This window comes from Falco punctatus (genome assembly GCF_963210335.1).
Source record: "Falco punctatus genome assembly, chromosome: 13".
NCBI lineage: Eukaryota > Metazoa > Chordata > Aves > Falconiformes > Falconidae > Falco > Falco punctatus.
In genome coordinates this window covers 16801529-16820159 of record NC_137593.1, presented here as the reverse complement: position 1 = coordinate 16820159, position 18631 = coordinate 16801529, and the positions used below count along the sequence as shown (strand labels likewise).

Here is an 18631-nt window from a genome sequence, read left to right as displayed (position 1 = left end):
AGTAATTTAATGTTTCTTTTAATCAGTAACATTCAGATTGACTGATATTTGAACAACTAAGCATCCACTAGCATTCAGTTTTAAGGAAATCTATAATTACTTATCATTTGTATACACAATTAGCTATTATTAACAGTTGTCTCTGCAAGGTTGCACATTTCACAGATCTATACATTGCATCTTTACCTGGCTAGGTGGCCATGAACAAAATACAGTTTAAGTCTGGTCTAACTTATCCAGGCACTTGCAGGTTTCTCTTCTGAGAATCTTTTCTTATTGCATCTGGCTGCTTCGGAGCTAGCAGGTATTTCAGAAACATAGAGTTCAAATTTTTTAAGTATCATTTGCATTTGGAGCAGGTTGCTACTGCCACCTTCTTTGTTTGCTGTTTGGTGCTTGGATTTGGAATAGGTGGGATCATAGGAAAAAGCAGTCAGCCAAGCCCTGCCAGAAGCAGCAGGAGCTAAAAATGTGGTACAGTCTGCTGTAGCACCCCCACAAGTGAGATTAGTCCTGATTGAGTACTCAGGGAAAATACGGCAGTTTACAGTGGAGATGGAAAAAATACTTTGTTTCAGGAAGCCCTGTTACAGTTTCTGCTAGAACATGGTTTACACTCTTAAAATGCTGTATTTCTACTATTCCACTCTTTTTTCTGGCAAAATGAGCAGAATTAGACTGCATTGTGGACTATTTTATCACAGCTGATTCTCACAGAGTGTTCCTTATGGATCTAAATACTTACCCAGTGCTGTCTGTCTTTGGTGTGTCACTCCTCTAGATTTGGAGGTTTTAATGGTTTCTGTTTTGTATCAACTTGGCTAGATGCACTGGTTTTATTTCACTTTCTAGTTACTGGACATATCTGAAGCCTCTTGAGTCTTTCTTTATGTGGTATATTTCATACTGCTTTTTCTTTTTTTTTCTCCCAAATGTCTGTCTAGCATCTGGCTTTAAGGGTACTTACTATCAAAACGGATAATGTCTTTGTTGTAAAATATCTATGCAAGGGTAAAGGGAAAGGGTAAGGTGTAGAACTAGGAAATAATGCTATTGTCAGCTCAGATTTAATTGACTGCAAGAAAAACCATGGTTATGTGTTGCGTCTGAAAACTACTCTTAAGACAAGAACCATATGTAGCAGGAATGCTTGTACATGGTAACAGTGATGTTGCAACCTAAAAATGATTTTATTAAAAAGCAGCAACATTCATTTCTTATAAGTTCTGATACCGCCTAATACATTTGAGTAACTAGGTGTAATGTGAACATTACAGATTTCTGTGTATTTTTTTCAGACTCTTAAAACTGAAGAGTAACTTCAGGCCTCAGTTCAGTGAAGACACGGGAATCCCAAGCTCTCACAAAAGCAGGTGGAGAAGGAGGAATGAATTTCATAAGTGGAATACTAAGTTCTGGATTTAAAATCACAGCTGCAAAGGGAACAAAAAAAAATATTTTGGTATTATTATGGCCTGACAAGACTGCATCATTGAAATGTTAGACAGACTAATTGCATTAAAGCGATTACATTTAGGTTTTTTTACTTTGCTGTTAAACTAATTATAAAACAGCTTATAATAATATATTCTGTGGCAAAGCCAATGTATTTTGTATTATCTTTGTTACAAAATGAATAACCTCTTGTGCTGTAGTTTTAAATTTTTAATTGCATACTTCATTTAGACTCTAAGAAAGACATGAAGATATTTATATATAACTACATCTTTGTCAGGGTTATCTTTGTGAATAGTCCAGGGATGTGAAGAATTACTTTCTTTAAAGTAGCCTGGGTAATAATATAGGATCTTTTTCTCAATATTTGGGTCAGTTTATGTGATGTTACTACATATCTGCCTGTGACACGCCCTAAACTAAGTCATAGATCTTTTCCTAACACTCCCTTGAGACCTATCCCTAATGTGCTCAACCTTATTAAGTATCCATACTGACAAATATATTTAAAGAAAGTCAGAGTAAGCAAAAGTCTAAAAGATTCTTTAAATAATCTCAAAGATAGACCAATTTTCTACTGAGCAAACCAGAGAGGTAGAAGAGAGCTAAAACATATTGCCAATTTCACCTTCAACATCTTAGCCTAAAACTTTCAAAAGCTGTGTTGATTTAATTACTCAAACTCCACAGCTTTTAATGGGAGTTGTATACATAAAATCCTTCCCCATCCTTTGTAGATGAGTCAGAGGATTTAACAAAAAAAAAAACAAAACAAAACAAAAAAAAAGAAATGTACATATGTATAATTTATTTTTTTCATCTCTCAGGCTAAGCTGAATATAAATGTTGGAGTACAGTCAGATACTTTGTAGGGCATCTGATATTTAGAAAACAATAAGAAGAAACTCTGAAAATATTTTTGTTTTGCTTTAAGGTCTTAACATTAGGTTTCTGAAGTAATTTGAATAGTTACCATGATTGCGCTTGCTCCTGTGCAACTCCAAAGATAATCCATGTCCTGGAGGACTTACATAGCAGATTGTTTGGGCCAGAATGTTATGTGATGACATGCCATTGCCAGCCCTGATGATAACTTCACTTGGCAAGCAATCTCACTTATTTCAGTGGAGTAAGATGTTACTCCAAGTGAGCCACATTGGCTGAATCTAGAGAAGACAAAATCCTGGAAGAGTGAACTGTTTTGCTCCAGCATCTTATTTTGGCTGATAATTCTTGAAGTCTGTCAGTGTGTTGAAAACAACATACACATGCTTATTGCTTCAGATGAGTTGTATTTGGCAGCATTGACTCGTATCAACATGATATGTCTTTGTAGTGCCCTATACAAAATTGGTATTTCTTGCACCACTGTGACATTTTATTGCATATCGACCCAAAGGAGACTATTTCCAAAGATACTGTATCTGTGCATGGAAAATGGAAGATGGAAAGCTGTGTGCAGAGAGGGTTAATTGGGGAACCATGTTGTGCAAGACCGTAGGCTCCAAACACAGGGAGCATAAACCAAGCCCATCCTTTAAATGCTCAGCTGAGGAATTCCCCTCTCAGCCACACAGGCACAGCAACTGCCTTCTGGTCTTGCTGGTTTAAAGTTTCTTCTGAAGGATCCGTGAGTGGCCACCCAGATGTTTAACAAGCCATATGGATGCACTAAGTGACAGACTCCTTCAGGCTTGTTGTCATGCTCATACTGTCAAGGTCAAACTGCTCACCAGGTGAGGGGAAAGGCAGGAATTTTTACTAATTAAACTCAAGTATTTGCCTCTGATCTTTGATCTTCTCAGTATTGTAGTTTGTCTAGAAACAATCTATGGGGAAATACATTAGGAAATCTAAAGGTGAAACTGTAAGGAAAGTGAGTAAGATCTAGATAAATGATCTTATGGTGCTCTCTGACCTGAAGTTCTATGAGAACTTTTATGTGAAGATATGAAATAAGTAGAGGAGAGTGTATATATAAAGATCATCTAATACAATTAGCTTGTCTGAAGGTGAGGAAGTTTTGCAGAGGAGGGGATGATGGTGTCTACAATAGCCAACAAGTGAAGGCCCACCTAAGGTTGCGCGTTGCATGTGAGGAGGATGAGGGGATGAGAGCTGCAGCGCAGGAGATCAGCAGAGCCTGCTGCAGAAGTAAGGGGAGGACTGGTAAGAGTTAAAGATGGTTAGCACTGAATGTCAGGTAAGAGATATGCAGGAAAATGGATTGTCAGGAAAAATAACACAGATCAGCATAAAGTGAGGATAGTGAAACTTAAAATTAGTTCTGAAAGAGCAAAGATGACTGAGAAACAGAAGGTCAGCTGTTAAAAGCTGTACTTGGTGTGTAAGATGACAAAGAAAAGACACCTAACAGATCATTAATACAAACTCTCAGGGCCGGTGGCTCAGCAGTGTAGATGGTAAATTGGGGCTGAGGCTGAGGCCCCGAGTGACAACACAGCTGTGTGTAATTGGATCGGTGGAGCAGGTGATGGTGCTGTGCAGGCTTTGCAGGCAGGCAGGAGGTTGCCTGGGTTTGCTTTTCTCCCAGAAATCTGTTTTGTGGAATCCCCTACTTTTCAACTCACAAAGATAATTCAAGATGAGATTACTGCTTAGAAAATGGGAAAACACATCAGCTGATGGTACAGTATTAACAAATGCTTTATTTCTTAAACTCATGACTGGTATTACCCAGACCTATATGTGCAAGCAGTTGTGTGCCTCAGCCCATACTACTGAATGGCTGTAGGCTTTTCTTTGAAATATTTGATTTGTGTTTATTTTTTCTGGTGGGGCTTGATTATGAGGTTTCTACACAAAGTGCTGATTGGCTTTATTGTTTTTAATGGTCTGGTTTCTGGTAGCTAGCTGTCAGTAGGAGCAAAACAGAAGCCTTGTTCAGTTGCAGAATCTGCCTGAGCTGTTGGCTGTTCCCGGTGAGAGATGTCAGTTATTGAAATCGGGTACTTTGATTTCAATAAACCTTGCTAGATTTAGCTTTTACTCTTTCAAACTTACTTCCATCCAGAAAAAATGGGCATTTAAGTATAAGCTGTGTGCACTTATCTACAGGCAACATCAAAGCAAAGTTGGGTTCCTGCAATCTAGTTTAAACAGGAGGGGTTTTGTGTTCATTGTAAAGTTGGATTTGAACTACTGGCAAGTAAACAGCAGATGTAGTTCAGCCTTTGGGTAATTTGCAAATGCCAGGTTAACACAGCAGGAATAACTGTAGTGGGATGTGGGGTGAGACTGACTCCTGTTCAGGCATCACTGGCAAAGAATCAGTCATCTCCAGATCAGTCAGAGCTAATCAACACCTTTCAAGTTATGAATACTGAACACTTGTCACAATCTGCAGCCAGAAAGTTATTCACTGAAATTATACAGTGAATTAATTGAAGTAGTACCTTTGAGAAAATTATAAGTGTTTTGCAGGTAATTTGTGAACAGGTAAAGCAAAAATTTGTTGAATTAATGACTTGTTATGAACTCTCCTCCCAGCAGTAATTTAGAAGTAGGAAGGTTCTATTTTTTCTTTTTGTAATTTCACTAAATAAAGTTTGAAATGTTCACCCATATATCCTGCCATAGAAACGTAATCCCAGACTTGGCCATTCTTTTCATCTTCTTTAGCACCTTGCCATCTTGTGAGGATCACTGGCATCTTTAAGAGTATTCGTGAAGCGACATATAGCTAAAATACATTAGGAGTTCCTTTAATGGTTAATAATCTGTCCACTTTATTATTTTTTACTTAGCTTCAAGCTGTACCACATTTGCATTAGTCTACCATATAATGCTAGGAAGTAGGATTTTATCTATAAGCAACATTTTAAAGTAGTAATCTAATGCAGATTTCTGCCTGATATCTGAAGTACTTCTACCTTTGAAAGTTCATTAATAGCTGACAGTTTTAGAAAAGAGAAATGAAGCAGTATCCATCTTTTTCCCCGTCTTTAGTGCTTAGCATAAATTTCCCATTTCTACTATGTAATGTGTTGTGGTTTTGCCTCAGAAAATAATTGTTCAGTCTTTACTAATGAACACTTTTATTTAGACAATAAATTTGTCAAAAATGCAATGCATTCTGGCTTGACTAGATGGAAAATGAATACCATGTACCTCCCACATCTGCTCTGTTCTGAATATGAAGGCAATTTCATATTATGATCTTGGGTTTTCACGTGTGAAATATATCTGAAACTTAAAGTCCTGTTTTCTTATACTTCTTTAAATTCCCTGTTAAGATGTCACCTTAACAGTGAGATTAAGTATAACTGTGACAGCTGACAGCTATTCACGTTGCCCCCCAGTTCTTGCCCCTGGGCAGTGGATAACACTAGGTAGCTCAGGAAGTCTCCTGCCTAGGAGATGTTGCTATATTTAGTGCATTCCTTCATCCCTGATGTTTTCATATACTATATAGGCTACAGGAAGCATTTTCAGAAGTGGCTCTTGGCCTCTTCCCTCTGATATCACGAGGAATTTTACTTTCTTCTCTGAGTCAGGCTAAAGTGAATTCTTTTGAAATTCCCATGCTACTTGTCTATACACGAGAAAAAAAAAAAGGTTGTGGCCTACAAAGATAAAAGCTTTCTCAGAGAAACACTGGCATCTTGATATCACACTTGGGGAATTCTTATTAGCACTTTATTATACGGCTTTGGAGAACAAAACCAGGTTGCTTTGCTTCTCTGCCAAACCATCTGAAGAATCCTGAAGCAGCACAGAATAAATATCCTTAGGGCCTTTGAAAAGATCAGAGGTACCATGACTGAGATTTGAGACTGCTGTTTCCTAGGACCTTGATTCTTGAAGCTCGAATTGTCATTATTTAAATTAAAAGCTTCCTCCTTCTATGAGAACGGTTTTGATTTGTTTTGATAATGCTGTGGAACAGCTTATTGAGGAACAATTAAACATCCTCTTCTCCCCCCCCCCTCCTTCCAGGATCCTTTGGATTGTAGCTGTCCTAACTCATTTCAGCAAGCTTGGGCCTCTAGCTCCAACAGGATCTGAGGGGAGGAGAACCTTTCAACTAGATTTCCCATCAAAGAGCCCAAATTCCCTTCCTGAGTCTAAAATATTTATCTTTATTGACATGAACAATGTGAAACAAAGCAAAATACTAGCATTTGTTAACAATCCATTTATTTCAGCTGTAGCTTATGATGGAATTGACATTATCCATTACAGCTGTCGCCTCCCTTAGAGACAGTGCTGTAGGCTGAGACCAGAGGCCATGCTGCGATATGTATACCATTTTTTTGATTAATGTATTCTACTACCGTGTGCTAAGAAGAAGAGTCAGGCAGTGCTAAACTAGAAGTAAAATGAGTTTCTTTTCCTCCCTCACCTTGGATTTAATTTGGAAAAGGAGAGGGAGTTCTCACTTTTGGAGAAGCACATTAGAATGATCTGTGTAGGTAAGACAGGTGAACCAGCTGGCATATAGTCTGGGATGGCTGAAACAGCCTAGTGTCTGCTCTTCCGTGAGCAGTGCTGACATGACTTGCTTGTTGCAACTGTTTTCTGGGGAGGACAGGGCACGTGCTGCTCTGGGCATGACTTGGCTGCTGTTTGGTCACTTCACCCCCATGTTCCCAGATCCCTAAACTGAAGATTGTTTCCACTTTTCTCAGATCAGGGATTTCTGCAAATATGAAGGTTTTTAAAAATTATTTAATTTTGTTCCAATTTATATTGCTTTGACAGTGCCAAAACATTCTGTCCCCTGAATTGAGTGTGCTTCTCAGCTGTGTTCTTCCTGAACTCACAAAGTTCAAGAGGGATGGGGGAGCCGTGGCTGCTGGCCCCAGGACACCGCTGAGGCAGCCAGGAGCTCACACAGGGTGCTCTGCCCCAACAATCTTTGCTCCCTGCCTGTGGGCAGATTTACCCTGATGCCGTGGATGCCTACTTGTGAGGCATTGCTCCATAAATCCATTTATGTTTCTCATCACTAATGAGATTTTTCAATTTAAGTTACTTGAATGTATTCTGTTAGTGTTTTCTGCAGGGCTTTGCCACAGAAAATATTTGGCAGTTGTAATTCTAGTATCATTATCTGTTTTGACAATACTGCAGTAGAGAAGTCCAAGAAATTTTCATTTCCTCATGAAGGAAATCTTGTCTTTGCTACACACAAACAAGTCAGTGCATTTGTTTTTGTACTTTCAATTTAAACCAAGTCAGCTCTAATTGCCTTGAGCTTAGTTTCATACCAATGAAACTGATACAGTATTTGTGAACTGCATGATGAACGACGGGGTCAAAATTTAAATTAGTAAACTTATTTTTTCTAAGAAAAGTGGGCTTCAGAGACTCAAAGAAGTGCTGGAGCTAGATAAATGTGGCTTGTATTTTACTGAGTTCAAAACCATTTTGCTGTTTCTGATGTGCACATCATTCCAAGTCCATTTTTCCCCTTGAGTCTCTAGTCAGTGTGGCCGTGATAAGGAGAATGGATCACCAGACGTTGTCTGAATGCAGTGGGGGTTCGTACTCATAAAACTATGGGTGTATTGCTAAAAGGCTGATAAATCACTGGAAAGAGGTTCTACCAGCTGTAACCTTGGAACACACTGAACTCTTAATTGCCAAGACTTACTTAAAGCTTCCAAATTTGTTGATTCAAAACAAAATATACAACAATTTCAGGTCCAAATCTGCTATGGGATGTGATTTAAGAATATTGTGCATGCATAAACCGCTTCTGCAATGTTTTCCACTGACTGAGATAGAATAAAAGAGCAAAGGCTAAATTTGCCATTATGCATTAGCTTCCAGCTTTGTTAAACACAGGACGCTATCTCCAGGATAGATCAACATCTTCTTATTGCAGGTCAAGCTAAGGCCAACACCCTCATCAAATTCCGTGTTTTACTGTTAGCGAGAATATAAACAAAAGCTAGGCTTCAGCTCTGCAGTAACATGAAATGTATTTTCCTGTCTACGTACACAACCACAAAATGGTTTTGCGATCACTGAGGTATCTAGTCCTTGTAGTGTCCTGTCGATTCTTGTTAAGTGGTAAGATTTCAACATAGGTACTGCTCACATCCAGCGCGCAGAAGGCAATGTACAAAGAGATCTGTGTTGTGCTTTTCCTGTTGGTGGTATATAAATAGCACTAGAGTCTCTCTAACACTTAAACTTTTAATGTCGGTGCTTTGTCACGGTCTTAATTCTTCTTCTTCAGAACTAAATAAGGGCTTGATGATTATGTTTTTCTGCATGTGAAAAGCTTTGAGGTGGAAATATTATTAATTCTCTTTCATAGTTGTGATTAGCTAAGACTGAGAATAGCTAATCTCTGGTTCTCAAAACCAAACATAATTTTTTAAAATATATGTCAGGGTCTTCCAAGAATACTTGTTTAGTTTTCTAATGAAAAAACAAAGCACTCTTTGTTAAAAAGACTGTCTCCTGATTGACTTATACTGTTATTTTGCCACCTGGGTGCCATCACAATCAAATGCAAAAATGATGGGATAATGCAATAGTAATTAGCTGGAATACAGCTGTGAAAATGTACAGATTAATTTTACTACATGCAATGCATGGAAAGGAAACAGTCAATAAACCTTTAAATGTATTTGGAAGTGGAAATGAAAGGCTGAAGTAAATAAGTTAATTACTAAGGACAAATTCAACGTTTGATCATGTGCCCCAAATTAAGCACAGGTGCAAGATGGCATGTTTTAATGCATGCAGGTCATTACCTAATTGTATTAAAGCTCATTACTTTAGACAGAGACTGTGTCTTGAGGTAGAAAAGATAGGAATGGGATATAGGTGATTTTATAGTTCCTAACAAAGTGTTTATAAACCCTGTTTTTCAGACTTTGGCTTACATTTCATGCCAATTCCAAATTAAGTATGAGCAAATGTTTTTCTTCTTGCAGTCTGTCTCAGGCTTTCATGTCAGGCCACCTAAGAGGATGCTTTGTAAGGAGGGGGTTTCCTGCTCTCCAAATGGGTGTTCAGTTGCTGAACTCTGGCTGCTCTGTACTGGAATTCAGTGCTGCATCTGACAAGAGAGTGCAATAACTGCGTTAAAAAGAACACTCCTCCCAGTGAATTGCTTTGCACACACCTTAAAGGAATTTTTATCTCTTGAAATAAGCTATCTTGATAGATTTCATTATGTGTATTAAACATAATATATTGGGATGTCATGTAAAATTTACTAGCCAGATGGGCTTGCTTTCATGAGAGATTTACTTTGCTAGATTTTTTCAATATTTTTAATTTTAACATTGCCTTCCACTCAAATCAAGTATCATCACAGAATAGGGTGCTCAGGGCACTGAAGATCTAAACCCTGCAAATTACAAGGCAATTATTTTTTTAATTATTTGGTAACTTCAATTAAAGTGACTAAATGATGTACATAATTGCTTCATTATATGCAAATATGTATTTGTGAAGTAATTGCGGAGTATTGCATGTGCCAGGTAAATAGGGAAGAGAGGAAGAATCCACACACATGAATTTGACTGAAGATACAAAGTAATCTTCCACATACAGAGAGTCAACTTTAAATTGCTTTCCATTATATCTGGGGGTCAGAATTTGATTTCATATTGTGAATTTTCCTTTTTTCAAAATTTTTCAACAAGATAACTACAGGGAGATCACTGAGCCACTCTGGTTTTCTGCTTCTTTGTTTTTTAAAAGAATTGTTCTCATGTCTCCTCCCTCCAAGAAGTTTGGGAAGTACCTGGCTACAGTTAATGAGAAACTTGAGTTTTGGCAGTTATAAAGTTTGAAGAACAGACACTTTAACAATTAGAAGCAACAATTTAAAGTTTACCACCCTCATTTTGATCCTTCTTGGATTACAGAAATAAATTTGTTTTGCAATTACCTATCCTCATGACAGGCTTTATCATAAGAGCAAGGAGCACGATGAAAGCCAGATATTTGCTAGGAAGTGTTACTGGGTGCTCTGTAGTGGGAATTCTTGGCATCTTTTTTTCCTCTACCTAGAGTTTCAACTATAGGAAAAACATGTAGTAATAACCTGGCATGCTGTTATGAAGTGATCGTGCTAGAGCAGGAAAAGCTAAAGGTTGGGTTTAGGAGGCCTCACAATTTTTGTTATCCAGATGAATATGAAGCAAATATCATAAATCATACTGGGGCCTGTGATGAGCTCCATGTAATTCTGCCCATAAACAAAGTACCTTCCTGGGAACTTTAAGGAAGATTGTAGTTCCCAGTATGGGAATACAATGCCCATGTCAGAGAGAGGGAGTGCGACTGTGTGTGTGTGAGAACACGCTCTGCTTCTTTCCTTACCTCCATTAGTGATGGACCCTTACACATTTTAGAGCATCATGTCTTGCAGAAGTATGGTGAGCGTCAAGAAACTTATTGTTCAGATAATGGTAGCCTGGAGCAATCAACACCTCCTTTTGCCCAGACGCCTGCTGGCAGGCTGTGCTGCAGAGCACATTAAGCATTGCTCCCCAAAAACTTTCTGGGAGTAATCTTGAGACAGGATTTACATAATCCTCTCATTCTGTGCTGTTTCTGACAATGCTTGTTGGAGGTGTTTTTATTCCAACCTATTAATTATATTGTAACCTACAAGCATATATTTAAAGAACACCTTGTTTCTGCCAAAGATTCAAGGCAGCTGAGCGTGTCAACCTGCTGTTCTATGGGAGGATTAAATGGTCAAAGATCGCAGAAATACTGGGCAGGTTTTAATAGAGAGGCTCTAAATGTCTTTTGTGCCTGTCCTAATACAGAAAGAAATTCTAATCAGAACACTTTTCAGAATTGGCATTGAGTTTCCTACTTGGAGAAGCACTTATCTAGCAAAAGCAAATTATTTCTTTACTACTTCAAACTGTAGATCCTTTTGAAATGTAAATTAGGAAAACGGAGGTCTCAGCCCTCGAAAGAGCTCTGATGATTCATTTGTTATGATGTACCTCCCTGCTGTGCTATACCTAAAGTCATACTATAGGGCTGCCTTGCATAGTTCAACTGCATCAAACAAGGAGGTACCACATTTAAAAGATTAAGCTACAGGGATGTGTGCTGCTGCAGTTTATGGAAATGCCACCTCTATCAGCTACAGCAATTAGCTGCTTCTCTCGTCTCTGCTTTTAAGTTACAAATTAATGAGGATGCTAGTGAACCCACCTGTTACAACAAGAGAACTGAAAGAAGTCCAGTTTTTGATGAATGCAGATGCAGAAGAAAATGTGCAGAGAAACTTCTCAGTGCTCTATCATAGATGAGAGAAGAGAGATAAAAGAAAATAATTGTGAATGATGTGACACTAGTATCCTGACACTGCCATTTCTGTGTAACTCCAAATATATATGTGATCATCTTGTATGACAAGACTACCATTATCAGTGAGCTGGTGAAACACTTCTAAAAACATAAATTCTTTGGTTTAAAACTGTCAGAGTCATGAAAATTATTGTTTTCCTAGGAAAGCTGTGGCACTTCTGAAAGTGAAGTTAAAAGGACAAGTGAGTTAACAGTTTTATGAAACAAAACTTTTTGCAAGTCATCCTGTTTAGTACAGCAGGACTGAATATATTATTCCTAAATTGGAGAAAGCCTACATAATGCATTAGAAAATGACACTGAGAAGTGAAACTTCAATCTGTGAAGTTTGTCCTGAGGCTTCCAAATGGCAGCGGACGCTATTCTACAGAGATACATATTTAAGTGCATCTCTCTGTATTTTTGAACGGCACTATTGCAATGCACAGCAGGCTGCAGAGAGCAGCGTTCAGGCAGGATAAACCTGCAGACCATCAGGCTCCTCACTGTGGATCACACTGCAGACGTTTGTGCTCTTGCTGTTCTCCCTGCTGCTTTGGGAAAGTTTGTGCTGATCTGTGGAAATCTACCTAATCTTGTATGAAGTGGCTTTGTGATACTAGCATGTGGCAAAATATTGACCTCAAACATTTTGCCTTGGGAGAAGAAGTCTTTGCTAACAGTAAGTGGAAGAGGCACTTTTGGTTTTGTCTATTAGTTTTTAGAGAATAAGGTGGCTTTGGTACTTTTTTCAGGCTCAAATACCTAAATAACATCACTCATTGTTTTATCAAGGTAATTTTCTTTCACCAATCTCAAACCAATGTTATCTAGGTTGACCAGTGCATTAAATAATCTTGCAGAATGGACCATGAAAATTATCAGATAGACGTGTGGGAGCAAGTATTTATTGTTTCACACAAATTTGCTTATTCCTGCCTGCATTGCTGGCATCTCATGGATGATAATGCTAAAAGCAACCACTATATTGAGGATTGCCAAAACTATTGTTTCACTTATGGCCTTCTTTGTGTTCATCCATGCCTACGGGCTTTTTTTGAAATTTGGAAGTAATGAAACCTTAATGAAAACACAATATATTTAGAAAGTAATTAGCAACGTTATCATTATGAATGATATGTTCTTGTGTGTGTGTGTGTTTGTGAAAAGGGAATCTTTCTCTTCATGGAGGGAATGATATTTAAGTGTTTTCAGTGAGGATCTCAAGCACTTTTAGCAGTTACAGTGCCAAATGGAAAGCTCACCGCTGGCACCACATCTGATGTGCAGGAAATGATCCTGAAGTGGCAAAGTATTGTCATTTGATAAGAACGGGACATTAAATCAAGTGAATTAACTGATTACTTTGGTGGGGTGAAGGGGCCCGGAACTAGCAGTAGATAATTCCTTTAACTTTGAGATGGTATGGCACTGGTTGTGATCTTCTGCCCATAAGAAATGGAAGGTTAAAAAATAAAGCAGGTTTGGAGGTCAACTTCACAGACATAAACGGCAAGCATAGCACTTCAGTGTAATACAGCTCCCAGAGCTTTGGTGGTGTTGAAGAACACTGCCTCCTCTTTTGAGCACTTAGAACAATCATTTCCCAGTGTCTTCCTCCCTGGTGTGAACTGATTCAAGGCTACAAACCTCACAAGACCTCCCTCTTGCTCCTCCCAGCATTGATTTAATCTCCTTTTCTCTTTGCAACTACAAAAAGTACTTCTATAAGTTAATGACAAGCTTAAACCCTAGTATCTTGATGTTAATGCTATGTCTCTACAGTTATATATATATATATATACACATATATATGCCTAAGGCATATATGATCAAAGTCCCCCCTCATTCATTAAAACATTTAAGGGCATACAATTTTAGACAATGAGAAGTATGTGTACTCTTAATGGTAATCCTGAATTTAACTTGTTTCCCTGGTCTGGTCTGTTTTCTGGATCTCAATCTGAACAACAGTTTCTTTGCCTTCCCCAAATAAGTGAGTTTACCTTACGTGTACCCAGTTCCCCATCACTATCAGATACCTCCCAGTTTATTACTTTTACAGATCTTGGATTCTGACCTTCACAACTGCAAATTCTCCTATACTGACAGATTTTAAATAATGGATGAATTATCAGAGAGAGACAGTGAAACCCGGGAAGTTTATGTACACCTGAAATCTCACAGGATGGCACGATCTCCTGTTGTTTTCATCATCGGTTGTTTGCTATATAACACAAACAGTCTGAAGAACATTGTGAGCTGACTTTGGCTGGCTGCAGTTTGGGTTTTGAAGATCATTTGTTAAAAATGCATCAACACAGAGAAGAAATGAGCTTTTTTTTTTTCTTTTTTACCCTTCACAACTTGATGATACATTAGATCGTCATAGTACAGGTGCTTTTAATTTGGAGCATGATATCAGTGAAGTGCAGGATAGGGGTAGACTAATGGGTTTAAAATATCAATCACTATTCATTACAACCTGTGAAATGGTTTTTGGAGGATTTACCATGAATCCCTTAATTTTCAAGATCACAAAGACCCTGAAGCAATGCTAAGTCCACTAAAACCTTTTCAAATTCAGTGGGTTCTGGATAATACTAAATGGCTTACTACCTGTGACTAGCCCTCTAACTTTCTGCTATCCATGCAAGGTAGACAACTCAGTTGTACTGCTATATTTTTACAAAACATATGCTTTTAAAAAAGAATCCAGGTCAGTGGTTCTGTTTATGTCATGTTCATAAGTTCTTAGTTCTGGTTCATTAATTTTTTCTAACTAGGTACAGCTGAGGTATTAATCATAAAATCTAAGCCACTGAAAGCAATACCACTCGCACCTGCAACAGAGGAAAATTTTCAGTGTTCTCCTACATAAAATGGGGTTCTCTTTCTGTTACTGCACAGAAGCGATTGCTACAGAGGCTTGCTCGTGAGCAGACATGCCTAAGACACTGTTATTCCTGACCAGAATCTGCCCTGTCAATTAACACTCAGCATGGCAGATACTGCCAGGGACAGAGCTAATGCACTGTGTCATGATTATTGTACTCCTCCGAGCATAAATTGAATGGGGAATGGTTAGTAATTAGCTCAAGCCAAATAGACTCTACACTCATCTTCTTTTGTCATTAAAGTCCAGGCTGATAACAAAGGAAGCTCTGGTAATTAGCACAAACCCATGCAAGAGGCCTGTCTTTGCTTTAAGCACCCTTTCATGCATGCATTTTTGTTCTAATGAAAATTTGACTTGAGAAAACAATAGGCAAGGATAAGATAATTGTACATTAAAAAGCAATAATTATTTTAGAAATTTAATTTCAGAATCCTTTCTCTTAATGGCAAAGAATAATTAATAAAACAATTACATACAGGTTTATGAATATAGATATGCAAATAGATGTATGCATGCATGCAGCCCTCCTCCTGAACTCTCACGGGGAGAGATAAACAGAGAGCTGGTTTTGAATTTTGTTAATATTCCACACTCCCAACAATAAGATTTGCAAAACCTGCATTTTGTGCAGTGTTTTAGAGGAAAAGCTACCTCTTAAAATTTTTCTTTTCCTGCATTTTGTTTTAAAGAGTGTAGAAAACACCTAAGGAGTTCAGCACAATATTTGAAATTTTAAATGTACGAATGTGTATATATTTATGTTTTGCAGTCTGAAAAGGTAGGTTGCCTTCATTGAATCATAGTTCATAGTTTCAGGAGCTACACAAGAAATGTTTCAAACCCTCAAAACTGCATAGTGTAGCTTTTTCAGAGATAAAAATGTCATAATGGTAATAAAATTTTTCATCAGGATTAAATGCTCAGCTGTCGGGAGGGTGTACGTAGCTTTCTGCAGATGGTAGATATCTGAGTTGTAGACCTCAGACTTGCTGCTGGTGCTGGGCAGAGTATGTTCTGCATTTCAGTTTAGCCTGGTGTAGTTTTGGGCTTAATGTGTGCAGTGTGAAATAAAAATTTAAATAAGGTATCAAAAAAAGGTATTGATGTGGTGACAGCCAAGGGTTTCAAGACACCGGCATGCTCCAGATGATCTGGAAGCTCAGTAGCAAGTTGTTCCTATGTGTTAAGGACTAGGTATATATTAAAAGGTATATGGCAAAAGTTTCAGATATATTTTGTTGTTCTGTCCCTTCTCACTAGCAATTAAGATTTAGAGCAGAGCACATCCATATGTGGACCTGTAAAGATGAAGCCTCTGTTCACACTTTCACAAGTTGTGAATTAAGCCCTCATAATCCGAAAGCGGTGGTGATATCCCAGCATGTAGTCCAGCTAACTTTACCAACCCTGGAAGGGATAAAAGCTGTTGACGGGGCTAGTTGGTACCTTTCTCGATAGTTGTTTGTTGTTTGTTTTAATAATGAGCTAGTTTAATTTTTAAAAAAGTGAGATACTCTTATGCTAACATTTGGTGCATTAAAAATAAGGATGACACTGATGTTTTGCAAGCTATTGAACCCTCCTTCAGTTTACAACCTTCTTTATAAAACACCCCTACTGCTTCCCATGGTACAGTTACTGCTTTCCCAAGCACATCTCAGTGTCCAGGGGAATGAAGCACGTTCTTGAGGCTTGCTCCCAAATTGATCAGGATTAGTGCTTAGTCCTGTTTGAACAAAATCCTGCCTTACACCCAGAGTTCATGCCTCTGGGTACCATGTTGGGTGCAGCATAAGCTCCCTGAGGACTTTCTGCTTTCTGGGTCTTGATATTTATTGGGATTTTTTTTTTTTTTTTTTTTTACAATAAAATATAAAGATGCCTGCTTACCTAGCTGCTCTCTTGCTCCAGCGTAGACTGAGACACAAAAAGAATGAAGCTTCCTTTATGCATGCGGTCCTTTTTTTCTGTCAAAGGATGAGCAAATGGAGCTGCACTGTAGCTCCAGAGGACAAGAATTTTGATGGAGTTAATAAGTTAAATAGTCAAGTGTTTAACTGATTTGTGTGTAGTTTTTAATTAAGGAGTCATGGCTGGGGGTTGATTTTACCCAGTTGTCTGTATGCTTTAGTGTATACTTTTTGATTTAGGATATAGCTCGCATTTTCTACCTATTTATTCAGTACCTGGTAGGTTTTGGGCTTCACCACAAATTAAACTGGGGAAAAAAAAAAATATCTAGACCTTTAGAGCAACACAGAAAACTTTAATGAACTGCTTAGTATTTGTTGACTCTACCAAGACTTTTAGAAAAAGAGAGACACTGACATTCATGTGAGACTCCTAGATTCCAGTTTTCTCAAACATTGAAATGCCTCTGGTTTTCAACTGTAACAGCTCTATTTTTTTTTCAGGGAATGATTTAGGGTTTTTTAACTCATATAAGAAAAATCTAAGAAGAACCTTTTTGAGATAATCTGTCCATGCTTCCTGGGGCTCTAATAGAATTAAATGTTACCCTCCTTGTGCGTTATAACCACTGCATCCCTAGCTAATGTGGAAGAACATGATGCAAATTTTAGGAGAAATATTTTTCTTTCTACGCCTCAGAGTCATTCCAGCTTGCTTCTTCACTCTGATAACAGTGTTTACACTTCAGATAGCAACAACCAATGCTAAAACACACCAAGTGTTCATGTGCAGGGAATGCAATGCAGCAGTTTATCTATTTTGGCAGCTCTGCTTATGTTCCCCCCTTTTTTCTTTTTTTCTTTTTTTTCCCCAGAAGTGCTATCTAAGCACATTTTCCCAAGAGATCAATAACTGCTTCTTGCGTGTGAACAGATGTGTATGGCTTATAAGAAAGATATGATAGAGGAAGTCTGTGGAATTGCTGATATAGACAAATTCATTAAGATAGCAGTCTGTTTATCTAATCTTAGTGATGTGTTGTAGTTATAGATCACCTATTATAATAGCAAATAATTTCTGTTTCTGTTCAGGTGATTTTTATCATTAGTTTTGTCCCTACATAGATGGCTTTAAATCAATTCTCTCAAGATTTAGAGATATTTCAGTTTTAAAAGACAAAATATTTCTGTCAGTTATAACCATAAAGACAAAAATACATAGCTGTAATCCATTACCCTATAGTGTGAGGTCTTCAAGAAAAGCACTAAAAGAAATCAGTAGGATGAAAAAGACCTTGGGTGATCCTGCTGAAGACTAAGCTAAGGACTTTGCAGCTTCAGAGCTGACTGTTGGGATAACGGAGCTGTAACCTCCAGTCTGGTGACCAGCATTCACTCCAGCCCAGTAGAGGTGAGAAATCACTGGGATCAACAGCCTTCTTGGGGCTCCTGAGGGTTGTGCATGGGATGGCTGTCCCCTTTGTGGGGAAGACGGAACAGTCTCTAGGGCTGCTGCTTTGGCTGCTTACATTGGCTAAAGGTGCAACGTGCCCAGACTGGGACACTCCACCCAGCTGGAGCCGGTGCAGGGAGGCCCATGACTGATTCATGGAGCACCCCAATGGCAGTATATCTCATGCATCACATATATTTAACCACTCGTCTTGCTAGATTCAAGTTACTTTCATTCAAAGGGTACTGATGAGTTCAAAAGCCTAAATATTGATGAAATTCTTACAAACCATCCAGGGAAAAAAAAGCAGATAAATGTTATCTCCCTCATTTTGCAGAAAGTGAAGCTGAGAGTTAAAAGAAAGAGGAATTTCCCTGGGGAAAGTACTTTGCTTGTCCCTGAAGTATACTTTTTCGAAGCTGCTGGTTTATGGTGTGTATGTATAAAACATTGTGGTTAATACTGAAATGGGTAGTGATGCCATTCATTGTATTTAATGCTGTCATTGGCATCATGTTAATTTTACCCCTAAATTGTATTCTGAGATTTCATCCATCATCAATGTATTTAAAAAGGAAAATTCGTAGAGCTCATGTCATCATGTGGAGC

At 38.2% G+C, this 18631-nt stretch overlaps 1 protein-coding gene across 2 annotated transcripts in view; it reads left to right on the top strand.

Annotated features, from left to right (window-relative positions):
* LOC308072908 (uncharacterized protein) overlaps positions 1 to 18631 on the top strand; it is a 139795-nt gene that overhangs the window by 114715 nt on the left and 6449 nt on the right. Inside the window, exon 5 of one of the 2 annotated variants that reach the window (XM_080410488.1) lies at positions 1299 to 15825. The exons of the other annotated variant lie outside the window; for it this stretch is intronic. Coding sequence (XP_080266614.1) covers positions 1299 to 1306 — 8 coding nt within the window. The 3' untranslated portion in view covers positions 1307 to 15825. Of the gene's footprint in view, positions 1 to 1298; positions 15826 to 18631 lie in introns of those variants that run through there. 2 annotated transcript variants of the gene reach the window in all.